Source organism: Pelmatolapia mariae, linkage group LG10_11, assembly GCF_036321145.2.
Source record: "Pelmatolapia mariae isolate MD_Pm_ZW linkage group LG10_11, Pm_UMD_F_2, whole genome shotgun sequence".
Classification (NCBI taxonomy): domain Eukaryota; kingdom Metazoa; phylum Chordata; class Actinopteri; order Cichliformes; family Cichlidae; genus Pelmatolapia; species Pelmatolapia mariae.
Genome location: NC_086236.1, coordinates 28,673,608 through 28,701,084, shown reverse-complemented (window position 1 = coordinate 28,701,084; position 27,477 = coordinate 28,673,608). Strand labels below are relative to the sequence as shown.

Below are 27,477 nucleotides of genomic sequence, written 5' to 3'. Positions count from 1 at the left end.
AACATCTTCAGATTGGATTGCTTTGTCAAACATTATCTTAAACACATGTTTCTTTTGTTGTTGTACCTTCTCATAATCTGTAGTTATTTTAATTTTCTGCTTATGAATTCTGACACAATTGTGTTCATATGTAGAGATCAGTTGTAATATTTTTTCATTTTCCCCCTCTAATCTATTAATGTATGTCGGTAAGGCTTGATGAATCAGTCTATTTAGTTTTCCTATCAGGTTGCTTATAGAGTTTGTAACACTACTGAGGATGTCCTCTCTGACTTGTACATCAGACATTTCACCTTTCAGAGATTTCTTCGCAATTAGTTTCACTTTCAGAATCTCTAGTGATTTCATTTCATCCATGACTTGGTCTCCTCTCATTTCCATCTCACACCGCTCTTCTTCCATATTTCTCCTTTCCTTCAACAACAGTTCTCGTTCTTTGGCAATGTCAGTCTTCATCTGTTTCACCTCTTCTTTTTCTTCACTCATGATTTCCTTTGCACGTTCAACCTCTTCTTGCTTCTTCTTCAGATTCCTCATCAGACTCTCCACTTTTGCTCTTTCACTCTGTAATTCCTTTTTCATGATTTCCACTTCTTTTGTTTGTCTTCTGAGGTCGTCTTCCTTGACTTTTTGTTCATTACGTGTTAAGAAAATCTTGCTTAAAATGTCTTCAAGTCTTTCTTTTTCCGTTTGAAGCTGAAGGATACAAATTTTAATCTTGGCTTTTTCTTCATTTGTCTCATGTAACAGCCTGTTTACATGTTTCACCTTATTGAGCAGTTCAAGCCTTATGATTTCCATTGAGTCTCTTTCTTCTTTTATATTTTGTTTCTTTTCTTCCAATATTTCAAATTGTTTCTTGATGTCAGACATCAACACCTTCAAATCCATCTTCTCTTTATTCAGCACCTCACTTTCTCTCTCCAGATCTTCTCTGTCGTGTCTCAGATCTTCTTTCAGTTTATCAAGATCTCGTTTGTCCAGTTCAAACTGCTGCTTCCATTCATTTTCTGTGCATTCTCTCTTGGTGACCATGTCTGAAAGAATACTTCTCACACCTTCCTTTTCTCTCTCTAACATTTCAGTGAAACAGCGAATGTTTTCTTTCTGTTTGTCTTGGGATGTAAGTTTTTCTTCCAACACTGTTTGCAGCCTTGACCTGTTGTCAACATTTTGTAGTAATCTGTCCATTTTGGCTTTTATATCCTCCTTCAGTTGTCGAAGTTTCACTTTCAGAATCTCTAGTGATTTCATTTCATCCATGACTTGGTCTCCTCTCATTTCCATCTCACACCGCTCTTCTTCCATATTTCTCCTTTCCTTCAACAACAGTTCTCGTTCTTTGGCAATGTCAGTCTTCATCTGTTTCACCTCTTCTTTTTCTTCACTCATGATTTCCTTTGCACGTTCAAGCTCTTCTTGCTTCTTCTTCAGATTCCTCACCAGACTCTCCACTTTTGCTCTTTCACTCTGTAATTCCTTTTTCATGATTTCCACTTCTTTTATTTGTCTTTTGAGGTCATCTTCCTTGACTTTTTGTTCATTATGTGTTAAGAAAATCTTGCGTAAAATGTCTTCAAGTCTTTCTTTTTCCGTTTGAACCTGAAGGATACACATTTTAATCTTGGCTTTTTCTTCATTTGTCTCATGTAACAGCCTGTTTACATGTTTCATCTTATTGAGCAGTTCAAGCCTTATGATTTCCATTGAGTCTCTTTCTTCTTTTATACTTTGTTTCTTTTCGTCCAATATTTCAAATTGTTTCTTGATGTCAGACATCAGCACCTTCAAATCCATCTTCTCTTTATTCAGCACCTCACTTTCTCTCTCCAGATCTTCTCTGTCGTGTCTCAGATCTTCTTTCAGTTTATCAAGATCTCGTTTGTCCAGTTCAAACTGCTGCTTACATTCATTTTCTCTGCATTCTCTCTTGGTGACCATGTTTGAAGGGATAGTTCTCACACCTTCCTTTTCTCTCTCTAACATTTCAGTGTAACAGCGAATGTTTTCTTTCTGTTTGTCTTGGGATGTAAGCTTTTCTTCCAACACTGTTTGCAGCCTTGACCTGTTGTCAACATTTTGTAGTAATCTGTGCATTTTGGCTTTTATATCCTCCTTCAGTTGTCGAAGTTTCACTTTCAGAATCTCTAGTGATTTCATTTCATCCATGACTTGGTCTCCTCTCATTTCCATCTCACACCGCTCTTCTTCCATATTTCTCCTTTCCTTCAACAACAGTTCTCGTTCTTTGGCAATGTCAGTCTTCATCTGTTTCACCTCTTCTTTTTCTTCACTCATGATTTCCTTTGCACGTTCAACCTCTTCTTGCTTCTTCTTCAGATTCCTCATCAGACTCTCCACTTTTGCTCTTTCACTCTGTAATTCCTTTTTCATGATTTCCACTTCTTTTGTTTGTCTTCTGAGGTCGTCTTCCTTGACTTTTTGTTCATTACGTGTTAAGAAAATCTTGCTTAAAATGTCTTCAAGTCTTTCTTTTTCCGTTTGAACCTCAAGGATACAAATTTTAATCTTGGCTTTTTCTTCATTTGTCTCATGTAACAGCCTGTTTACATGTTTCACCTTATTGAGCAGTTCAAGCCTTATGATTTCCATTGAGTCTCTTTCTTCTTTTATATTTTGTTTCTTTTCTTCCAATATTTCAAATTGTTTCTTGATGTCAGACATCAACACCTTCAAATCCATTTTCTCTTTATTCAGCACCTCACTTTCTCTCTCCAGATCTTCTCTGTCGTGTCTCAGATCTTCTTTCAGTTTATCAAGATCTCGTTTGTCCAGTTCAAACTGCTGCTTCCATTCATTTTCTCTGGATTCTCTCTTGGTGACCATGTCTGAAAGAATACTTCTCACACCTTCCTTTTCTCTTTCTAACATTTCAGTGAAACAGCGAATGTTTTCTTTCTGTTTGTCTTGGGATGTAAGTTTTTCTTCCAACACTGTTTGCAGCCTTGACCTGTTGTCAACATTTTGTAGTAATCTGTGCATTTTGGCTTTTATATCCTCCTTCAGTTGTCGAAGTTTCACTTTCAGAATCTCTAGTGATTTCATTTCATCCATGACTTGGTCTCCTCTCATTTCCATCTCACACCGCTCTTCTTCCATATTTCTCCTTTCCTTCAACAACAGTTCTCGTTCTTTGGCAATGTCAGTCTTCATCTGTTTCACCTCTTCTTTTTCTTCACTCATGATTTCCTTTGCACGTTCAAGCTCTTCTTGCTTCTTCTTCAGATTCCTCATCAGACTCTCCACTTTTGCTCTTTCACTCGGTAATTCCTTTTTCATGTTTTCCACTTCTTTTGTTTGTCTTCTGAGGTCGTCTTCCTTGACTTTTTGTTCATTACGTGTTAAGAAAATCTTGCTTAAAATGTCTTCAAGTCTTTCTTTTTCCGTTTGAAGCTGAAGGATACAAATTTTAATCTTGGCTTTTTCTTCATTTGTCTCATGTAACAGCCTGTTTACATGTTTCACCTTATTGAGCAGTTCAAGCCTTATGATTTCCATTGAGTCTCTTTCTTCTTTTATATTTTGTTTCTTTTCGTCCAATATTTCAAATTGTTTCTTGATGTCAGACATCAACACCTTCAAAACCATTTTCTCTTTATTCAGCACCTCACTTTCTCTCTCCAGATCTTCTCTGTCGTGTCTCAGATCTTCTTTCAGTTCATCAAGATCTCGTTTGTCCAGTTCAAACTGCTGCTTCCATTCATTTTCTGTGCATTCTCTCTTGGTGACCATGTCTGAAAGAATACTTCTCACACCTTCCTTTTCTCTCTCTAACATTTCAGTGAAACAGCGAATGTTTTCTTTCTGTTTGTCTTGGGATGTAAGTTTTTCTTCCAACACTGTTTGCAGCCTTGACCTGTTGTCAACATTTTGTAGTAATCTGTGCATTTTGGCTTTTATATCCTCCTTCAGTTGTCGAAGTTTCACTTTCAGAATCTCTAGTGATTTCATTTCATCCATGACTTGGTCTCCTCTCATTTCCATCTCACACCGCTCTTCTTCCATATTTCTCCTTTCCTTCAACAACAGTTCTCGTTCTTTGGCAATGTCAGTCTTCATCTGTTTCACCTCTTCTTTTTCTTCACTCATGATTTCCTTTGCACGTTCAAGCTCTTCTTGCTTCTTCTTCAGATTCCTCATCAGACTCTCCACTTTTGCTCTTTCACTCTGTAATTCCTTTTTCATGATTTCCACTTCTTTTGTTTGTCTTCTGAGGTCATCTTCCTTGACTTTTTGTTCATTACGTGTTAAGAAAATCTTGCTTAAAATGTCTTCAAGTCTTTCTTTTTCCGTTTGAAGCTGAAGGATACACATTTTAATGTTGGCTTTTTCTTCATTTGTGTCATGTAACAGCCTGTTTACACGTTCCATCTTATTGAGCAGTTCAAGCTTTATGATTTCCATTGAGTCTCTTTCTTCTTTTATATTTTGTTTCTTTTCGTCCAATATTTCAAATTGTTTCTTGATGTCAGACATCAACACCTTCAAAACCATTTTCTCTTTATTCAGCACCTCACTTTCTCTCTCCAGATCTTCTCTGTCGTGTCTCAGATCTTCTTTCAGTTCATCAAGATCTCGTTTGTCCAGTTCAAACTGCTGCTTCCATTCATTTTCTGTGCATTCTCTCTTGGTGACCATGTCTGAAAGAATACTTCTCACACCTTCCTTTTCTCTTTCTAACATTTCAGTGAAACAGCGAATGTTTTCTTTCTGTTTGTCTTGGGATGTAAGTTTTTCTTCCAACACTGTTTGCAGCCTTGACCTGTTGTCAACATTTTGTAGTAATCTGTGCATTTTGGCTTTTATATCCTCCTTCAGTTGTCGAAGTTTCACTTTCAGAATCTCTAGTGATTTCATTTCATCCATGACTTGGTCTCCTCTCATTTCCATCTCACACCGCTCTTCTTCCATATTTCTCCTTTCCTTCAACAACAGTTCTCGTTCTTTGGCAATGTCAGTCTTCATCTGTTTCACCTCTTCTTTTTCTTCACTCATGATTTCCTTTGCACGTTCAAGCTCTTCTTGCTTCTTCTTCAGATTCCTCATCAGACTCTCCACTTTTGCTCTTTCACTCTGTAATTCCTTTTTCTTGTTTTCCACTTCTTTTGTTTGTCTTCTGAGGTCATCTTCCTTGACTTTTTCTTCATTACGTGTTAAGAAAATCTTGCTTAAAATATCTTCAAGTCTTTCTTTTTCCGTTTGAAGCTGAAGGATACAAATTTTAATCTTGGCTTTTTCTTCATTTGTGTCATGTAACAGCCTGTTTACACGTTCCATCTTATTGAGCAGTTCAAGCTTTATGATTTCCATTGAGTCTCTTTCTTCTTTTATATTTTGTTTCTTTTCGTCCAATATTTCAAATTGTTTCTTGATGTCAGACATCAACACCTTCAAATCCATCTTCTCTTTATTCAGCACCTCACTTTCTCTCTCCAGATGTTCTCTGTCGTGTCTCAGATCTTCTTTCAGTTTATCAAGATCTCGTTTGTCCAGTTCAAACTGCTGCTGCCATTCATTTTCTGTGCATTCTCTCTTGGTGACCATGTCTGAAAGGATACTCCTCACACCTTCCTTTCCTCTCTCTAACATTTCAGTGAAACAGCGAATGTTTTCTTTCTGTTTGTCTTGGGTTGTAAGCTTTTCTTCCAACACTGTTTGCAGCCTTGACCTGTTGTCAACATTTTGTAGTAATCTGTGCATTTTGGCTTTTATATCCTCCTTCAGTTGTCGAAGTTTCACTTTCAGAATCTCTAGTGATTTCATTTCATCCATGACTTGGTCTCCTCTCATTTCCATCTCACACCGCTCTTCTTCCATATTTCTCCTTTCCTTCAACAACAGTTCTCGTTCTTTGGCAATGTCAGTCTTCATCTGTTTCACCTCTTCTTTTTCTTCACTCATGATTTCCTTTGCACGTTCAAGCTCTTCTTGCTTCTTCTTCAGATTCCTCATCAGACTCTCCACTTTTGCTCTTTCACTCTGTAATTCCTTTTTCATGATTTCCACTTCTTTTGTTTGTCTTCTGAGGTCATCTTCCTTGACTTTTTGTTCATTACGTGTTAAGAAAATCTTGCTTAAAATGTCTTCAAGTCTTTCTTTTTCCGTTTGAAGCTGAAGGATACAAATTTTAATCTTGGCTTTTTCTTCATTTGTCTCATGTAACAGCCTGTTTACACGTTCCATCTTATTGAGCAGTTCAAGCTTTATGATTTCCATTGAGTCTCTTTCCTCTTTTATATTTTGTTTCTTTTCGTCCAATATTTCAAATTGTTTCTTGATGTCAGACATCAACACCTTCAAAACCATTTTCTCTTTATTCAGCACCTCACTTTCTCTCTCCAGATCTTCTCTGTCGTGTCTCAGATCTTCTTTCAGTTCATCAAGATCTCGTTTGTCCAGTTCAAACTGCTGCTTCCATTCATTTTCTGTGCATTCTCTCTTGGTGACCATGTCTGAAAGAATACTTCTCACACCTTCCTTTTCTCTCTCTAACATTTCAGTGAAACAGCGAATGTTTTCTTTCTGTTTGTTTTGGGTTGTAAGCTTTTCTTCCAACACTGTTTGCAGCCTTGACCTGTTGTCAACATTTTGTAGTAATCTGTCCATTTTGGCTTTTATATCCTCCTTCAGTTGTTGAAGTTTCACTTTCAGAATCTCTAGTGATTTCATTTCATCCATGACTTGGTCTCCTCTCATTTCCATCTCACACCGCTCTTCTTCCATATTTCTCCTTTCCTTCAACAACAGTTCTCGTTCTTTGGCAATGTCAGTCTTCATCTGTTTCACCTCTTCTTTTTCTTCACTCATGATTTCCTTTGCACGTTCAAGCTCTTCTTGCTTCTTCTTCAGATTCCTCATCAGACTCTCCACTTTTGCTCTTTCACTCTGTAATTCCTTTTTCTTGTTTTCCACTTCTTTTGTTTGTCTTCTGAGGTCATCTTCCTTGACTTTTTCTTCATTACGTGTTAAGAAAATCTTGCTTAAAATATCTTCAAGTCTTTCTTTTTCCGTTTGAAGCTGAAGGATACAAATTTTAATCTTGGCTTTTTCTTCATTTGTGTCATGTAACAGCCTGTTTACACGTTCCATCTTATTGAGCAGTTCAAGCTTTATGATTTCCATTGAGTCTCTTTCTTCTTTTATATTTTGTTTCTTTTCATCCAATATTTCAAATTGTTTCTTGATGTCAGACATCAACACCTTCAAATCCATCTTCTCTTTATTCAGCACCTCACTTTCTCTCTCCAGATCTTCTCTGTCGTGTCTCAGATCTTCTTTCAGTTTATCAAGATCTCGTTTGTCCAGTTCAAACTGCTGCTGCCATTCATTTTCTGTGCATTCTCTCTTGGTGACCATGTCTGAAAGGATACTCCTCACACCTTCCTTTCCTCTCTCTAACATTTCAGTGAAACAGCGAATGTTTTCTTTCTGTTTGTCTTGGGTTGTAAGCTTTTCTTCCAACACTGTTTGCAGCCTTGACCTGTTGTCAACATTTTGTAGTAATCTGTCCATTTTGGCTTTTATATCCTCCTTCAGTTGTCGAAGTTTCACTTTCAGAATCTCTAGTGATTTCATTTCATCCATGACTTGGTCTCCTCTCATTTCCATCTCACACCGCTCTTCTTCCATATTTCTCCTTTCCTTCAACAACAGTTCTCGTTCTTTGGCAATGTCAGTCTTCATCTGTTTCACCTCTTCTTTTTCTTCACTCATGATTTCCTTTGCACGTTCAAGCTCTTCTTGCTTCTTCTTCAGATTCCTCATCAGACTCTCCACTTTTGCTCTTTCACTCTGTAATTCCTTTTTCATGATTTCCACTTCTTTTGTTTGTCTTCTGAGGTCATCTTCCTTGACTTTTTGTTCATTACGTGTTAAGAAAATCTTGCTTAAAATGTCTTCAAGTCTTTCTTTTTCCGTTTGAAGCTGAAGGATACAAATTTTAATCTTGGCTTTTTCTTCATTTGTCTCATGTAACAGCCTGTTTACACATTCCATCTTATTGAGCAGTTCAAGCTTTATGATTTCCATTGAGTCTCTTTCTTCTTTTATATTTTGTTTCTTTTCGTCCAATATTTCAAATTGTTTCTTGATGTCAGACATCAACACCTTCAAAACCATTTTCTCTTTATTCAGCACCTCACTTTCTCTCTCCAGATCTTCTCTGTCGTGTCTCAGATCTTCTTTCAGTTCATCAAGATCTCGTTTGTCCAGTTCAAACTGCTGCTTCCATTCATTTTCTGTGCATTCTCTCTTGGTGACCATGTCTGAAAGAATACTTCTCACACCTTCCTTTTCTCTTTCTAACATTTCAGTGAAACAGCGAATGTTTTCTTTCTGTTTGTCTTGGGATGTAAGTTTTTCTTCCAACACTGTTTGCAGCCTTGACCTGTTGTCAACATTTTGTAGTAATCTGTGCATTTTGGCTTTTATATCCTCCTTCAGTTGTCGAAGTTTCACTTTCAGAATCTCTAGTGATTTCATTTCATCCATGACTTGGTCTCCTCTCATTTCCATCTCACACCGCTCTTCTTCCATATTTCTCCTTTCCTTCAACAACAGTTCTCGTTCTTTGGCAATGTCAGTCTTCATCTGTTTCACCTCTTCTTTTTCTTCACTCATGATTTCCTTTGCACGTTCAAGCTCTTCTTGCTTCTTCTTCAGATTCCTCATCAGACTCTCCACTTTTGCTCTTTCACTCTGTAATTCCTTTTTCTTGTTTTCCACTTCTTTTGTTTGTCTTCTGAGGTCATCTTCCTTGACTTTTTCTTCATTACGTGTTAAGAAAATCTTGCTTAAAATATCTTCAAGTCTTTCTTTTTCCGTTTGAAGCTGAAGGATACAAATTTTAATCTTGGCTTTTTCTTCATTTGTGTCATGTAACAGCCTGTTTACACGTTCCATCTTATTGAGCAGTTCAAGCTTTATGATTTCCATTGAGTCTCTTTCTTCTTTTATATTTTGTTTCTTTTCGTCCAATATTTCAAATTGTTTCTTGATGTCAGACATCAACACCTTCAAATCCATCTTCTCTTTATTCAGCACCTCACTTTCTCTCTCCAGATGTTCTCTGTCGTGTCTCAGATCTTCTTTCAGTTTATCAAGATCTCGTTTGTCCAGTTCAAACTGCTGCTGCCATTCATTTTCTGTGCATTCTCTCTTGGTGACCATGTCTGAAAGGATACTCCTCACACCTTCCTTTCCTCTCTCTAACATTTCAGTGAAACAGCGAATGTTTTCTTTCTGTTTGTCTTGGGTTGTAAGCTTTTCTTCCAACACTGTTTGCAGCCTTGACCTGTTGTCAACATTTTGTAGTAATCTGTCCATTTTGGCTTTTATATCCTCCTTCAGTTGTCGAAGTTTCACTTTCAGAATCTCTAGTGATTTCATTTCATCCATGACTTGGTCTCCTCTCATTTCCATCTCACACCGCTCTTCTTCCATATTTCTCCTTTCCTTCAACAACAGTTCTCGTTCTTTGGCAATGTCAGTCTTCATCTGTTTCACCTCTTCTTTTTCTTCACTCATGATTTCCTTTGCACGTTCAAGCTCTTCTTGCTTCTTCTTCAGATTCCTCATCAGACTCTCCACTTTTGCTCTTTCACTCTGTAATTCCTTTTTCATGATTTCCACTTCTTTTGTTTGTCTTCTGAGGTCATCTTCCTTGACTTTTTGTTCATTACGTGTTAAGAAAATCTTGCTTAAAATGTCTTCAAGTCTTTCTTTTTCCGTTTGAAGCTGAAGGATACAAATTTTAATGTTGGCTTTTTCTTCATTTGTCTCATGTAACAGCCTGTTTACACGTTCCATCTTATTGAGCAGTTCAAGCTTTATGATTTCCATTGAGTCTCTTTCCTCTTTTATATTTTGTTTCTTTTCGTCCAATATTTCAAATTGTTTCTTGATGTCAGACATCAACACCTTCAAAACCATTTTCTCTTTATTCAGCACCTCACTTTCTCTCTCCAGATCTTCTCTGTCGTGTCTCAGATCTTCTTTCAGTTCATCAAGATCTCGTTTGTCCAGTTCAAACTGCTGCTTCCATTCATTTTCTGTGCATTCTCTCTTGGTGACCATGTCTGAAAGAATACTTCTCACACCTTCCTTTTCTCTCTCTAACATTTCAGTGAAACAGCGAATGTTTTCTTTCTGTTTGTCTTGGGTTGTAAGCTTTTCTTCCAACACTGTTTGCAGCCTTGACCTGTTGTCAACATTTTGTAGTAATCTGTGCATTTTGGCTTTTATATCCTCCTTCAGTTGTCGAAGTTTCACTTTCAGAATCTCTAGTGATTTCATTTCATCCATGACTTGGTCTCCTCTCATTTCCATCTCACACCGCTCTTCTTCCATATTTCTCCTTTCCTTCAACAACAGTTCTCGTTCTTTGGCAATGTCAGTCTTCATCTGTTTCACCTCTTCTTTTTCTTCACTCATGATTTCCTTTGCACGTTCAAGCTCTTCTTGCTTCTTCTTCAGATTCCTCATCAGACTCTCCACTTTTGCTCTTTCACTCTGTAATTCCTTTTTCATGATTTCCACTTCTTTTGTTTGTCTTCTGAGGTCATCTTCCTTGACTTTTTGTTCATTACGTGTTAAGAAAATCTTGCTTAAAATGTCTTCAAGTCTTTCTTTTTCCGTTTGAAGCTGAAGGATACAAATTTTAATCTTGGCTTTTTCTTCATTTGTGTCATGTAACAGCCTGTTTACACATTCCATCTTATTGAGCAGTTCAAGCTTTATGATTTCCATTGAGTCTCTTTCTTCTTTTATATTTTGTTTCTTTTCGTCCAATATTTCAAATTGTTTCTTGATGTCAGACATCAACACCTTCAAAACCATTTTCTCTTTATTCAGCACCTCACTTTCTCTCTCCAGATCTTCTCTGTCGTGTCTCAGATCTTCTTTCAGTTCATCAAGATCTCGTTTGTCCAGTTCAAACTGCTGCTTCCATTCATTTTCTGTGCATTCTCTCTTGGTGACCATGTCTGAAAGAATACTTCTCACACCTTCCTTTTCTCTCTCTAACATTTCAGTGAAACAGCGAATGTTTTCTTTCTGTTTGTCTTGGGATGTAAGTTTTTCTTCCAACACTGTTTGCAGTCTTGACCTGTTGTCTACATTTTGTAGTAATCTGTGCATTTTGGCTTTTATATCCTCCTTCAGTTGTCGAAGTTTCACTTTCAGAATCTCTAGTGATTTCATTTCATCCATGACTTGGTCTCCTCTCATTTCCATCTCACACCGCTCTTCTTCCATATTTCTCCTTTCCTTCAACAACAGTTCTCGTTCTTTGGCAATGTCAGTCTTCATCTGTTTCACCTCTTCTTTTTCTTCACTCATGATTTCCTTTGCACGTTCAAGCTCTTCTTGCTTCTTCTTCAGATTCCTCATCAGACTCTCCACTTTTGCTCTTTCACTCTGTAATTCCTTTTTCATGATTTCCACTTCTTTTGTTTGTCTTCTGAGGTCATCTTCCTTGACTTTTTCTTCATTATGTGTTAAGAAAATCTTGCTTAAAATGTCTTCAAGTCTTTCTTTTTCCGTTTGAAGCTGAAGGATACAAATTTTAATCTTGGCTTTTTCTTCATTTGTCTCATGTAACAGCCTGTTTACATGTTTCATCTGATGGAGCAGTTCAAGCTTTATGATTTCCATTGAGTCTCTTTCTTCTTTTATATTTTGTTTCTTTTCGTCCAATATTTCAAATTGTTTCTTGATGTCAGACATCAACACCTTCAAATCCATCTTCTCTTTATTCAGCACCTCACTTTCTCTCTCCAGATCTTCTCTGTCGTGTCTCAGATCTTCTTTCAGTTTATCAAGATCTCGTTTGTCCAGTTCAAACTGCTGCTTCCATTCATTTTCTGTGCATTCTCTCTTGGTGACCATGTCTGAAAGGATACTCCTCACACCTTCCTTTCCTCTCTCTAACATTTCAGTGAACCAGCGAATGTTTTCTTTCTGTTTGTCTTGGGATGTAAGTTTTTCTTCCAACACTGTTTGCAGCCTTGACCTGTTGTCAACATTTTGTAGTAATCTGTGCATTTTGGCTTTTATATCCTCCTTCAGTTGTCGAAGTTTCATTTTCAGAATCTCTAGTGATTTCATTTCATCCATGACTTGGTCTCCTCTCATTTCCATCTCACACCGCTCTTCTTCCATATTTCTCCTTTCCTTCAACAACAGTTCTCGTTCTTTGGCAATGTCAGTCTTCATCTGTTTCACCTCTTCTTTTTCTTCACTCATGATTTCCTTTGCACGTTCAAGCTCTTCTTGCTTCTTCTTCAGATTCCTCATCAGACTCTCCACTTTTGCTCTTTCACTCTGTAATTCCTTTTTCATGTTTTCCACTTCTTTTGTTTGTCTTCTGAGGTCGTCTTCCTTGACTTTTTGTTCATTACGTGTTAAGAAAATCTTGCTTAAAATGTCTTCAAGTCTTTCTTTTTCCGTTTGAAGCTGAAGGATACAAATTTTAATCTTGGCTTTTTCTTCATTTGTTCCATGTAACAGCCTGTTTACATGTTTCACCTTATTGAGCAGTTCAAGCCTTATGATTTCCATTGAGTCTCTTTCTTCTTTTATATTTTGTTTCTTTTCGTCCAATATTTCAAATTGTTTCTTGATGTCAGACATCAACACCTTCAAAACCATTTTCTCTTTATTCAGCACCTCACTTTCTCTCTCCAGATCTTCTCTGTCGTGTCTCAGATCTTCTTTCAGTTCATCAAGATCTCGTTTGTCCAGTTCAAACTGCTGCTTCCATTCATTTTCTGTGCATTCTCTCTTGGTGACCATGTCTGAAAGAATACTTCTCACACCTTCCTTTTCTCTCTCTAACATTTCAGTGAAACAGCGAATGTTTTCTTTCTGTTTGTCTTGGGATGTAAGTTTTTCTTCCAACACTGTTTGCAGCCTTGACCTGTTGTCAACATTTTGTAGTAATCTGTGCATTTTGGCTTTTATATCCTCCTTCAGTTGTCGAAGTTTCACTTTCAGAATCTCTAGTGATTTCATTTCATCCATGACTTGGTCTCCTCTCATTTCCATCTCACACCGCTCTTCTTCCATATTTCTCCTTTCCTTCAACAACAGTTCTCGTTCTTTGGCAATGTCAGTCTTCATCTGTTTCACCTCTTCTTTTTCTTCACTCATGATTTCCTTTGCACGTTCAAGCTCTTCTTGCTTCTTCTTCAGATTCCTCATCAGACTCTCCACTTTTGCTCTTTCACTCTGTAATTCCTTTTTCATGATTTCCACTTCTTTTGTTTGTCTTCTGAGGTCATCTTCCTTGACTTTTTGTTCATTACGTGTTAAGAAAATCTTGCTTAAAATGTCTTCAAGTCTTTCTTTTTCCGTTTGAAGCTGAAGGATACACATTTTAATGTTGGCTTTTTCTTCATTTGTGTCATGTAACAGCCTGTTTACACGTTCCATCTTATTGAGCAGTTCAAGCTTTATGATTTCCATTGAGTCTCTTTCTTCTTTTATATTTTGTTTCTTTTCGTCCAATATTTCAAATTGTTTCTTGATGTCAGACATCAACACCTTCAAAACCATTTTCTCTTTATTCAGCACCTCACTTTCTCTCTCCAGATCTTCTCTGTCGTGTCTCAGATCTTCTTTCAGTTCATCAAGATCTCGTTTGTCCAGTTCAAACTGCTGCTTCCATTCATTTTCTGTGCATTCTCTCTTGGTGACCATGTCTGAAAGAATACTTCTCACACCTTCCTTTTCTCTTTCTAACATTTCAGTGAAACAGCGAATGTTTTCTTTCTGTTTGTCTTGGGATGTAAGTTTTTCTTCCAACACTGTTTGCAGCCTTGACCTGTTGTCAACATTTTGTAGTAATCTGTGCATTTTGGCTTTTATATCCTCCTTCAGTTGTCGAAGTTTCACTTTCAGAATCTCTAGTGATTTCATTTCATCCATGACTTGGTCTCCTCTCATTTCCATCTCACACCGCTCTTCTTCCATATTTCTCCTTTCCTTCAACAACAGTTCTCGTTCTTTGGCAATGTCAGTCTTCATCTGTTTCACCTCTTCTTTTTCTTCACTCATGATTTCCTTTGCACGTTCAAGCTCTTCTTGCTTCTTCTTCAGATTCCTCATCAGACTCTCCACTTTTGCTCTTTCACTCTGTAATTCCTTTTTCTTGTTTTCCACTTCTTTTGTTTGTCTTCTGAGGTCATCTTCCTTGACTTTTTCTTCATTACGTGTTAAGAAAATCTTGCTTAAAATGTCTTCAAGTCTTTCTTTTTCCGTTTGAAGCTGAAGGATACAAATTTTAATCTTGGCTTTTTCTTCATTTGTCTCATGTAACAGCCTGTTTACACGTTCCATCTTATTGAGCAGTTCAAGCTTTATGATTTCCATTGAGTCTCTTTCCTCTTTTATATTTTGTTTCTTTTCGTCCAATATTTCAAATTGTTTCTTGATGTCAGACATCAACACCTTCAAAACCATTTTCTCTTTATTCAGCACCTCACTTTCTCTCTCCAGATCTTCTCTGTCGTGTCTCAGATCTTCTTTCAGTTCATCAAGATCTCGTTTGTCCAGTTCAAACTGCTGCTTCCATTCATTTTCTGTGCATTCTCTCTTGGTGACCATGTCTGAAAGAATACTTCTCACACCTTCCTTTTCTCTCTCTAACATTTCAGTGAAACAGCGAATGTTTTCTTTCTGTTTGTCTTGGGTTGTAAGCTTTTCTTCCAACACTGTTTGCAGCCTTGACCTGTTGTCAACATTTTGTAGTAATCTGTCCATTTTGGCTTTTATATCCTCCTTCAGTTGTCGAAGTTTCACTTTCAGAATCTCTAGTGATTTCATTTCATCCATGACTTGGTCTCCTCTCATTTCCATCTCACACCGCTCTTCTTCCATATTTCTCCTTTCCTTCAACAACAGTTCTCGTTCTTTGGCAATGTCAGTCTTCATCTGTTTCACCTCTTCTTTTTCTTCACTCATGATTTCCTTTGCACGTTCAAGCTCTTCTTGCTTCTTCTTCAGATTCCTCATCAGACTCTCCACTTTTGCTCTTTCACTCTGTAATTCCTTTTTCTTGTTTTCCACTTCTTTTGTTTGTCTTCTGAGGTCATCTTCCTTGACTTTTTCTTCATTACGTGTTAAGAAAATCTTGCTTAAAATATCTTCAAGTCTTTCTTTTTCCGTTTGAAGCTGAAGGATACAAATTTTAATCTTGGCTTTTTCTTCATTTGTGTCATGTAACAGCCTGTTTACACGTTCCATCTTATTGAGCAGTTCAAGCTTTATGATTTCCATTGAGTCTCTTTCTTCTTTTATATTTTGTTTCTTTTCATCCAATATTTCAAATTGTTTCTTGATGTCAGACATCAACACCTTCAAATCCATCTTCTCTTTATTCAGCACCTCACTTTCTCTCTCCAGATCTTCTCTGTCGTGTCTCAGATCTTCTTTCAGTTTATCAAGATCTCGTTTGTCCAGTTCAAACTGCTGCTGCCATTCATTTTCTGTGCATTCTCTCTTGGTGACCATGTCTGAAAGGATACTCCTCACACCTTCCTTTCCTCTCTCTAACATTTCAGTGAAACAGCGAATGTTTTCTTTCTGTTTGTCTTGGGTTGTAAGCTTTTCTTCCAACACTGTTTGCAGCCTTGACCTGTTGTCAACATTTTGTAGTAATCTGTCCATTTTGGCTTTTATATCCTCCTTCAGTTGTCGAAGTTTCACTTTCAGAATCTCTAGTGATTTCATTTCATCCATGACTTGGTCTCCTCTCATTTCCATCTCACACCGCTCTTCTTCCATATTTCTCCTTTCCTTCAACAACAGTTCTCGTTCTTTGGCAATGTCAGTCTTCATCTGTTTCACCTCTTCTGTTTCTTCACTCATGATTTCCTTTGCACGTTCAAGCTCTTCTTGCTTCTTCTTCAGATTCCTCATCAGACTCTCCACTTTTGCTCTTTCACTCTGTAATTCCTTTTTCATGATTTCCACTTCTTTTGTTTGTCTTCTGAGGTCATCTTCCTTGACTTTTTGTTCATTACGTGTTAAGAAAATCTTGCTTAAAATGTCTTCAAGTCTTTCTTTTTCCGTTTGAAGCTGAAGGATACAAATTTTAATCTTGGCTTTTTCTTCATTTGTGTCATGTAACAGCCTGTTTACACATTCCATCTTATTGAGCAGTTCAAGCTTTATGATTTCCATTGAGTCTCTTTCTTCTTTTATATTTTGTTTCTTTTCGTCCAATATTTCAAATTGTTTCTTGATGTCAGACATCAACACCTTCAAAACCATTTTCTCTTTATTCAGCACCTCACTTTCTCTCTCCAGATCTTCTCTGTCGTGTCTCAGATCTTCTTTCAGTTCATCAAGATCTCGTTTGTCCAGTTCAAACTGCTGCTTCCATTCATTTTCTGTGCATTCTCTCTTGGTGACCATGTCTGAAAGAATACTTCTCACACCTTCCTTTTCTCTCTCTAACATTTCAGTGAAACAGCGAATGTTTTCTTTCTGTTTGTCTTGGGATGTAAGTTTTTCTTCCAACACTGTTTGCAGTCTTGACCTGTTGTCTACATTTTGTAGTAATCTGTGCATTTTGGCTTTTATATCCTCCTTCAGTTGTCGAAGTTTCACTTTCAGAATCTCTAGTGATTTCATTTCATCCATGACTTGGTCTCCTCTCATTTCCATCTCACACCGCTCTTCTTCCATATTTCTCCTTTCCTTCAACAACAGTTCTCGTTCTTTGGCAATGTCAGTCTTCATCTGTTTCACCTCTTCTTTTTCTTCACTCATGATTTCCTTTGCACGTTCAAGCTCTTCTTGCTTCTTCTTCAGATTCCTCATCAGACTCTCCACTTTTGCTCTTTCACTCTGTAATTCCTTTTTCATGATTTCCACTTCTTTTGTTTGTCTTCTGAGGTCATCTTCCTTGACTTTTTCTTCATTATGTGTTAAGAAAATCTTGCTTAAAATGTCTTCAAGTCTTTCTTTTTCCGTTTGAAGCTGAAGGATACAAATTTTAATCTTGGCTTTTTCTTCATTTGTCTCATGTAACAGCCTGTTTACATGTTTCATCTGATGGAGCAGTTCAAGCTTTATGATTTCCATTGAGTCTCTTTCTTCTTTTATATTTTGTTTCTTTTCGTCCAATATTTCAAATTGTTTCTTGATGTCAGACATCAACACCTTCAAATCCATCTTCTCTTTATTCAGCACCTCACTTTCTCTCTCCAGATCTTCTCTGTCGTGTCTCAGATCTTCTTTCAGTTTATCAAGATCTCGTTTGTCCAGTTCAAACTGCTGCTGCCATTCATTTTCTGTGCATTCTCTCTTGGTGACCATGTCTGAAAGGATACTCCTCACACCTTCCTTTCCTCTCTCTAACATTTCAGTGAAACAGCGAATGTTTTCTTTCTGTTTGTCTTGGGATGTAAGTTTTTCTTCCAACACTGTTTGCAGCCTTGACCTGTTGTCAACATTTTGTAGTAATCTGTGCATTTTGGCTTTTATATCCTCCTTCAGTTGTCGAAGTTTCATTTTCAGAATCTCTACTGATTTCATTTCATCCATGACTTGGTCTCCTCTCATTTCCATCTCACACCGCTCTTCTTCCATATTTCTCCTTTCCTTCAACAACAGTTCTCGTTCTTTGGCAATGTCAGTCTTCATCTGTTTCACCTCTTCTTTTTCTTCACTCATGATTTCCTTTGCACGTTCAAGCTCTTCTTGCTTCTTCTTCAGATTCCTCATCAGACTCTCCACTTTTGCTCTTTCACTCTGTAATTCCTTTTTCATGATTTCCACTTCTTTTATTTGTCTTTTGAGGTCATCTTCCTTGACTTTTTGTTCATTACGTGTTAAGAAAATCTTGCTTAAAATGTCTTCAAGTCTTTCTTTTTCCGTTTGAACCTCAAGGATACAAATTTTAATCTTGGCTTTTTCTTCATTTGTCTCATGTAACAGCCTGTTTACATGTTTCATCTTATGGAGCAGTTCAAGCTTTATGATTTCCATTGAGTCTCTTTCTTCTTTTATATTTTGTTTCTTTTCGTCCAATATTTCAAATTGTTTCTTGATGTCAGACATCAACACCTTCAAAACCATTTTCTCTTTATTCAGCACCTCACTTTCTCTCTCCAGATCTTCTCTGTCGTGTCTCAGATCTTCTTTCAGTTCATCAAGATCTCGTTTGTCCAGTTCAAACTGCTGCTTCCATTCATTTTCTGTGCATTCTCTCTTGGTGACCATGTCTGAAAGGATACTCCTCACACCTTCCTTTCCTCTCTCTAACATTTCAGTGAAACAGCGAATGTTTTCTTTCTGTTTGTCTTGGGATGTAAGTTTTTCTTCCAACACTGTTTGCAGCCTTGACCTGTTGTCAACATTTTGTAGTAATCTGTGCATTTTGGCTTTTATATCCTCCTTCAGTTGTCGAAGTTTCATTTTCAGAATCTCTAGTGATTTCATTTCATCCATGACTTGGTCTCCTCTCATTTCCATCTCACACCGCTCTTCTTCCATATTTCTCCTTTTCTTCAACAACAGTTCTCGTTCTTTGGCAATGTCAGTCTTCATCTGTTTCACCTCTTCTTTTTCTTCACTCATGATTTCCTTTGCACGTTCAAGCTCTTCTTGCTTCTTCTTCAGATTCCTCATCAGACTCTCCACTTTTGCTCTTTCACTCTGTAATTCCTTTTTCATGATTTCCACTTCTTTTATTTGTCTTTTGAGGTCATCTTCCTTGACTTTTTGTTCATTACGTGTTAAGAAAATCTTGCTTAAAATGTCTTCAAGTCTTTCTTTTTCCGTTTGAACCTCAAGGATACAACTTTTAATCTTGGCTTTTTCTTCATTTGTCTCATGTAACAGCCTGTTTACATGTTTCATCTTATGGAGCAGTTCAAGCTTTATGATTTCCATTGAGTCTCTTTCTTCTTTTATATTTTGTTTCTTTTCGTCCAATATTTCAAATTGTTTCTTGATGTCAGACATCAACACCTTCAAAACCATTTTCTCTTTATTCAGCACCTCACTTTCTCTCTCCAGATCTTCTCTGTCGTGTCTCAGATCTTCTTTCAGTTCATCAAGATCTCGTTTGTCCAGTTCAAACTGCTGCTTCCATTCATTTTCTGTGCATTCTCTCTTGGTGACCATGTCTGAAAGAATACTTCTCACACCTTCCTTTTCTCTCTCTAACATTTCAGTGAAACAGCGAATGTTTTCTTTCTGTTTGTCTTGGGATGTAAGTTTTTCTTCCAACACTGTTTGCAGCCTTGACCTGTTGTCAACATTTTGTAGTAATCTGTGCATTTTGGCTTTTATATCCTCCTTCAGTTGTCGAAGTTTCATTTTCAGAATCTCTAGTGATTTCATTTCATCCATGACTTGGTCTCCTCTCATTTCCATCTCACACCGCTCTTCTTCCATATTTCTCCTTTCCTTCAACAACAGTTCTCGTTCTTTGGCAATGTCAGTCTTCATCTGTTTCACCTCTTCTTTTTCTTCACTCATGATTTCCTTTGCACGTTCAACCTCTTCTTGCTTCTTCTTCAGATTCCTCACCAGACTCTCCACTTTTGCTCTTTCACTCTGTAATTCCTTTTTCATGATTTCCACTTCTTTTGTTTGTCTTCTGAGGTCATCTTCCTTGACTTTTTGTTCATTACATGTTAAGAAAATCTTGCTTAAAATGTCTTCAAGTCTTTCTTTTTCCGTCTGAAGCTGAAGGATACAAATTTTAATGTTGGCTTTTTCTTCATTTGTCTCATGTAACAGCCTGTTTACATGTTTCATCTTATTGAGCAGTTCAAGCTTTATGATTTCCATTGAGTCTCTTTCTTCTTTTATATTTTGTTTCTTTTCGTCCAATATTTCAAATTGTTTCTTGATGTCAGACATCAACACCTTCAAATCCATTTTCTCTTTATTCAGCACCTCACTTTCTCTCTCCAGATCTTCTCTGTCGTGTCTCAGATCTTCTTTCAGTTTATCAAGATCTCGTTTGTCCAGTTCAAACTGCTGCTTCCATTCATTTTCTGTGCATTCTCTCTTGGTGACCATGTCTGAAAGGATACTTCTCACACCTTCCTTTCCTCTCTCTAACATTTCAGTGAAACAGCGAATGTTTTCTTTCTGTTTGTCTTGGGTTGTAAGCTTTTCTTCCAACACTGTTTGCAGCCTTGACCTGTTGTCAACATTTTGTAGTAATCTGTCCATTTTGGCTTTTATATCCTCCTTCAGTTGTCGAAGTTTCACTTTCAGAATCTCTAGTGATTTCATTTCATCCATGACTTGGTCTCCTCTCATTTCCATCTCACACCGCTCTTCTTCCATATTTCTCCTTTCCTTCAACAACAGTTCTCGTTCTTTGGCAATGTCAGTTTTCATCTGTTTCACCTCTTCTTTTTCTTCACTCATGATTTCCTTTGCACGTTCAAGCTCTTCTTGCTTCTTCTTCAGATTCCTCATCAGACTCTCCACTTTTGCTCTTTCACTCTGTAATTCCTTTTTCTTGTTTTCCACTTCTTTTGTTTGTCTTCTGAGGTCATCTTCCTTGACTTTTTGTTCATTACGTGTTAAGAAAATCTTGCTTAAAATATCTTCAAGTCTTTCTTTTTCCGTTTGAAGCTGAAGGATACAAATTTTAATGTTGGCTTTTTCTTCATTTGTGTCATGTAACAGCCTGTTTACACGTTCCATCTTATTGAGCAGTTCAAGCTTTATGATTTCCATTGAGTCTCTTTCTTCTTTTATATTTTGTTTCTTTTCGTCCAATATTTCAAATTGTTTCTTGATGTCAGACATCAACACCTTCAAAACCATTTTCTCTTTATTCAGCACCTCACTTTCTCTCTCCAGATCTTCTCTGTCGTGTCTCAGATCTTCTTTCAGTTCATCAAGATCTCGTTTGTCCAGTTCAAACTGCTGCTTCCATTCATTTTCTGTGCATTCTCTCTTGGTGACCATGTCTGAAAGAATACTTCTCACACCTTCCTTTTCTCTCTCTAACATTTCAGTGAAACAGCGAATGTTTTCTTTCTGTTTGTCTTGGGATGTAAGTTTTTCTTCCAACACTGTTTGCAGCCTTGACCTGTTGTCAACATTTTGTAGTAATCTGTGCATTTTGGCTTTTATATCCTCCTTCAGTTGTCGAAGTTTCATTTTCAGAATCTCTAGTGATTTCATTTCATCCATGACTTGGTCTCCTCTCATTTCCATCTCACACCGCTCTTCTTCCATATTTCTCCTTTCCTTCAACAACAGTTCTCGTTCTTTGGCAATGTCAGTCTTCATCTGTTTCACCTCTTCTTTTTCTTCACTCATGATTTCCTTTGCACGTTCAACCTCTTCTTGCTTCTTCTTCAGATTCCTCACCAGACTCTCCACTTTTGCTCTTTCACTCTGTAATTCCTTTTTCATGATTTCCACTTCTTTTGTTTGTCTTCTGAGGTCATCTTCCTTGACTTTTTGTTCATTACATGTTAAGAAAATCTTGCTTAAAATGTCTTCAAGTCTTTCTTTTTCCGTCTGAAGCTGAAGGATACAAATTTTAATGTTGGCTTTTTCTTCTTTTGTCTCATGTAACAGCCTGTTTACATGTTTCATCTTATTGAGCAGTTCAAGCTTTATGATTTCCATTGAGTCTCTTTCTTCTTTTATATTTTGTTTCTTTTCGTCCAATATTTCAAATTGTTTCTTGATGTCAGACATCAACACCTTCAAATCCATTTTCTCTTTATTCAGCACCTCACTTTCTCTCTCCAGATCTTCTCTGTCGTGTCTCAGATCTTCTTTCAGTTTATCAAGATCTCGTTTGTCCAGTTCAAACTGCTGCTTCCATTCATTTTCTGTGCATTCTCTCTTGGTGACCATGTCTGAAAGGATACTTCTCACACCTTCCTTTCCTCTCTCTAACATTTTAGTGAAACAGCGAATGTTTTCTTTCTGTTTGTCTTGGGTTGTAAGCTTTTCTTCCAACACTGTTTGCAGCCTTGACCTGTTGTCAACATTTTGTAGTAATCTGTCCATTTTGGCTTTTATATCCTCCTTCAGTTGTCGAAGTTTCACTTTCAGAATCTCTAGTGATTTCATTTCATCCATGACTTGGTCTCCTCTCATTTCCATCTCACACCGCTCTTCTTCCATATTTCTCCTTTCCTTCAACAACAGTTCTCGTTCTTTGGCAATGTCAGTCTTCATCTGTTTCACCTCTTCTTTTTCTTCACTCATGATTTCCTTTGCACGTTCAAGCTCTTCTTGCTTCTTCTTCAGATTCCTCATCAGACTCTCCACTTTTGCTCTTTCACTCTGTAATTCCTTTTTCTTGTTTTCCACTTCTTTTGTTTGTCTTCTGAGGTCATCTTCCTTGACTTTTTGTTCATTACGTGTTAAGAAAATCTTGCTTAAAATATCTTCAAGTCTTTCTTTTTCCGTTTGAAGCTGAAGGATACAAATTTTAATGTTGGCTTTTTCTTCATTTGTGTCATGTAACAGCCTGTTTACACGTTCCATCTTATTGAGCAGTTCAAGCTTTATGATTTCCATTGAGTCTCTTTCTTCTTTTATATTTTGTTTCTTTTCGTCCAATATTTCAAATTGTTTCTTGATGTCAGACATCAACACCTTCAAAACCATTTTCTCTTTATTCAGCACCTCACTTTCTCTCTCCAGATCTTCTCTGTCGTGTCTCAGATCTTCTTTCAGTTCATCAAGATCTCGTTTGTCCAGTTCAAACTGCTGCTTCCATTCATTTTCTGTGCATTCTCTCTTGGTGACCATGTCTGAAAGAATACTTCTCACACCTTCCCTTTCTCTCTCTAACATTTCAGTGAAACAGCGAATGTTTTCTTTCTGTTTGTCTTGGGATGTAAGTTTTTCTTCCAACACTGTTTGCAGCCTTGACCTGTTGTCAACATTTTGTAGTAATCTGTGCATTTTGGCTTTTATATCCTCCTTCAGTTGTCGAAGTTTCATTTTCAGAATCTCTAGTGATTTCATTTCATCCATGACTTGGTCTCCTCTCATTTCCATCTCACACCGCTCTTCTTCCATATTTCTCCTTTCCTTCAACAACAGTTCTCGTTCTTTGGCAATGTCAGTCTTCATCTGTTTCACCTCTTCTTTTTCTTCACTCATGATTTCCTTTGCACGTTCAACCTCTTCTTGCTTCTTCTTCAGATTCCTCATCAGACTCTCCACTTTTGCTCTTTCACTCTGTAATTCCTTTTTCATGATTTCCACTTCTTTTATTTGTCTTTTGAGGTCATCTTCCTTGACTTTTTGTTCATTACGTGTTAAGAAAATCTTGCTTAAAATGTCTTCAAGTCTTTCTTTTTCCGTTTGAACCTCAAGGATACAAATTTTAATGTTGGCTTTTTCTTCATTTGTCTCATGTAACAGCCTGTTTACATGTTTCATCTTATGGAGCAGTTCAAGCTTTATGATTTCCATTGAGTCTCTTTCTTCTTTTATATTTTGTTTCTTTTCGTCCAATATTTCAAATTGTTTCTTGATGTCAGACATCAACACCTTCAAATCCATTTTCTCTTTATTCAGCACCTCACTTTCTCTCTCCAGATCTTCTCTGTCGTGTCTCAGATCTTCTTTCAGTTTATCAAGATCTCGTTTGTCCAGTTCAAACTGCTGCTTCCATTCATTTTCTGTGCATTCTCTCTTGGTGACCATGTCTGAAAGGATACTTCTCACACCTTCCTTTTCTCTCTCTAACATTTCAGTGAAACAGCGAATGTTTTCTTTCTGTTTGTCTTGGGTTGTAAGCTTTTCTTCCAACACTGTTTGCAGCCTTGACCTGTTGTCAACATTTTGTAGTAATCTGTCCATTTTGGCTTTTATATCCTCCTTCAGTTGTCGAAGTTTCACTTTCAGAATCTCTAGTGATTTCATTTCATCCATGACTTGGTCTCCTCTCATTTCCATCTCACACCGCTCTTCTTCCATATTTCTCCTTTCCTTCAACAACAGTTCTTTTCTATTCTCACGTCTAGTTTTCATCTGGTTGACCTTTTCTTTTTCCTGGTTTTGTTTTTTCATCTCTTTTTTTATCAGGTCTTGTTTTGTGTCTTTTAAAATAATCCTTTTCATACCATCCTTAATCTGTTCTCTGTGATATTCTTTCTCTACAGTCAGATATTCAGTACTGTGTTTTTCTTTTTGTTTGCCCCAAAACATTTTTTTGAAATCTTTCACTTTCATTTTTTTTTCAGTTTGTTTTATTTCAGTTGTTTTCTTTTCCTCTTTTATGTCTTCCCTTTTTTGTTTTAATATGTCTATTTCTTTTTTGATTTTACAGCCTCTCATGTCACGTTTCTGGTTCCTCTTCAACATCTCTGTCACTCTTTCAAGATCTTCTTTGTCTTGACTGTCATCTGCACTCAAGTCATCCATGGCATCTTTTTCTATATCATATATTTTTTTCCTTCCATTTTCATGTTTTCCTTGCTCCGTCTTGATTTTTGTCTCCACTTGTTCCCCATGTTTTTGCTCTTGTTGTATTTTTTTTAATGCGCACCATATAATTTCCTTTTGCCTATTTAATTCGCTTTTAATATTCAGCGCTTCTTCCCTTGTGGTCATGTAGAAATTTTTTTGGTCTTGCATGTGTTTATTTTCATTCTGAATTATTCCAATGATGAATTGAGTGTTTTTAATTAACTTGTTATATTCCCCTAAGTATTTCTTGATTAGTTCCCATTGTTTTTGAATTTGCTTCCTTTTTTCTGTCATCCTCATTTCTTCAATTTCACTTTGCATCCCTTTCTTTTCTTTTTGCAACTTCTGCTTTATTTCTTGTTCACTTTGATGTTTGATGAACTCCTTTCGTCGTTGTTCAAGCTCCTTTTTCCGCATTGTTTCTCTCACGAGGGCAGTTCTTTCTTCTTTGAAAGTAGCCCATATTCTTTTTATCTTCTGTTCTTTTTGAATGCTTATTTTGATTACACGTTGGTTTTCTCTTTTCTTCATCTCCAGCTCAACCACCAGAGCTTCGATCTCTTGTCTTTCCCTTTTAATATTTTCTAGTCTCATATCAAGCTTCTGTTTTTGTCTTTGGATTTTTTCCCAGATGCTGATTGTTTCATCCATCTCTGCAGTGTCTTGTATGGTAACTCTTCCGAAGATTATATTAAGCTGATATTTTAATCTCCTCATTTTGTTTGTTATATTCTTATTTTCAGCCTCAACTTCTCTGAATCCTTTTCTGTCCTTTTCTAAATGAGCATTCACATTTTCTAGAATTTTCATCTCTGTCCTAATTGTTCCCATGTGTAAATTAAACTTTTCTCTTATGTTTTGGATGTAAATAATATACTGAGAAACTTGTGAGCTGTGGTTTTTAATTTTCTCCATTAACATTTTCACATCTTTACTTTCCAAATGTTTTTCATGTTCATTGGGTAGATGGATGAACAGATTATGATCTCTCTGCTTCTCCTCAGCCAGCTCTTCCATCTGTCGTTTCAATTTTACCCTTAACACTTCTAGTTCATCCCTTTTTCTCACAGTCATCTCCAGTCTTTGGTCTAATTCTCTTCTTTTCTTTTTGATCTCGGTCCTCAATGCTTCCTTTTCTCGTTGTATTTCATACCACATTATTTCAATTACCTCCTTTTTTCTCATGCTTTTTCTAAAAAAACGCTCCATTTCTTTTGTCTTTATTTTCAATTCCGATTGCAGCAGCTCCATTTCTCTTATTTTCCTTTTTGTCATGTGTACTCTGTCATGAAGCTCCTGTTTGTGTCTTTCAGTTTTCTCCCTCAAATGGTTCACCTGTTCATCCTGTATTTCTGTTTCAGTTAGCTTTTTAACTATTTTCTCATTCTTTATCGCTGTTTGGATCTGTTCTGTCATCTCAGTCTCTTCTCTCTTGATTATTTGTTTTACATTCTCACTAACTGATTTTTTATTTTTTTGACCCAGACTGTCTAATGAAAGTTTTACATCCTCCAGTTTCTCATTAACCTGTTTGAGGATTTCTGTTCCCTCAGTTTCTTTGACCATTTTGTTTTTTGTCAGTTTATCTCTTTTATTGTCCATTGTCTTCTTAATTTCAGTCTTGAATATTTCAAGAGCAGTTCTTTGCTTAGGTGTAATACCATGTTCCATGTCTGGGTTTGCGCCTTTTGTCAAGTAAAGGTTAACACAGTCAAGATCTTTAAACTGTCTTACTTTTATTTCAGTCTCCTTCATACTAATTTCTATCTCTTCAATTTTCCTTCTGGTCTTAGCGGCTATTTTCTCGACTGTGCTCTTAACTTTTGCCATTTTTTCTAAATTCTGCCGAATCAGTTCAGTTTGCCTCTGCATTTTTATTTTAAAGATGTCTAATCCGTCTCTCTCTTTCAAAGTATTTTCTAACCTTTGATCTAATTCTCTTCTCTTCTTTTTCACTGCAGTTTTCATTGATTTCATATTGCTCATTTCTTCTGTCATATGTACTTCACTTTGCTTTATTTTGGTTTTTACAATTTCCAGAAACTCTTGAAACTGTTTGATGTCTTTTAGCAATCCTTCAATTTCACTGCCTTCATTCTTTTGATATTTGTCCATGTTACTTTTTTCCGCTAGGTTCTCAAGTCCTCCTCTTAGCGTTCTTATAATCTCTTGTGTTTTGTAAATCTCTGCCCTGAGTCTTTGTATATCGGCTCCTCTGTCCTTTTTATCTTCATCGGTGTGTTCAACGTGTTTTTTCATCTCTTCTCCTGATTTCTGAATTAGTTTTTTCTTGTTAACATTAAGTCTTATCAAGCTAGACTCTTGTTTTATTTTTTTGGCATCGTCCTCATCTTGTACTTCATATTTCATAATTTCATTTCTGAAAACTTTGGTGTTCACCATCAAAATCTTTCTCTGTTCAGTTTCTTCCAACAGCTTAGTTAATACTTCCTGGGCATTTTCAGTTTCCCCGACTGTAATTACAGTGTCTGCCTTCTGCAGGTCATTTATTTCCAAAATGAGCCTTTTGATGTCTTGAGTTTTTTCTTTCATGTTATCAACAGTGTACTTTATTTGTTCCTTTATTTCCCCCTCTTGCTGCTTTAGGTTATGTATCAGTTTTTCCACTTCTTCCCTTTCTCTTACAATTATCAGTAATTCAGTTTTATCATGCACTGCTTCTTCATGAATTTCAGTTCGCATCTGTAAGCAAAAGTCCTGCTCCCCATTTTTGCCTTCTGCAAAACAATGTTTGGATTCAAAATGCTCCTTCTGTTGTTCTTTTATTTTTTTATTTTGATGCTGATCATCTAATGTTACAGAATTTTGTAATGATGTTGTATCTGTTATACTTTCTGTTCCCCTTTTGTCCTTTGGAATTGCTGATGTTTGATCCTCGAGGGAGTCTGTGTCTATTTCTTTCTGTGATTCTTGAAGTTTGGATGCATTCACTGAAAAAGTATGTTTGATTGTAGACTGTGTCGATATCCATTTGTTGACCCAAGTTTTCATGGATGTCAGTTTTTC

At 36.8% G+C, this 27,477-nt stretch overlaps 1 protein-coding gene across 1 annotated transcript in view; it reads right to left on the bottom strand.

The window, feature by feature from the left end:
* si:ch211-250g4.3 (uncharacterized) overlaps window positions 1–27,477 on the bottom strand; it is a 35,358-nt gene that overhangs the window by 1,229 nt on the left and 6,652 nt on the right. The window contains exon 3 of the mRNA XM_063487671.1: window positions 1–27,477. This exon is cut by the window's left edge and continues 1,229 nt beyond it. Within this exon, the coding sequence (XP_063343741.1) occupies window positions 1–27,477 (27,477 nt within the window).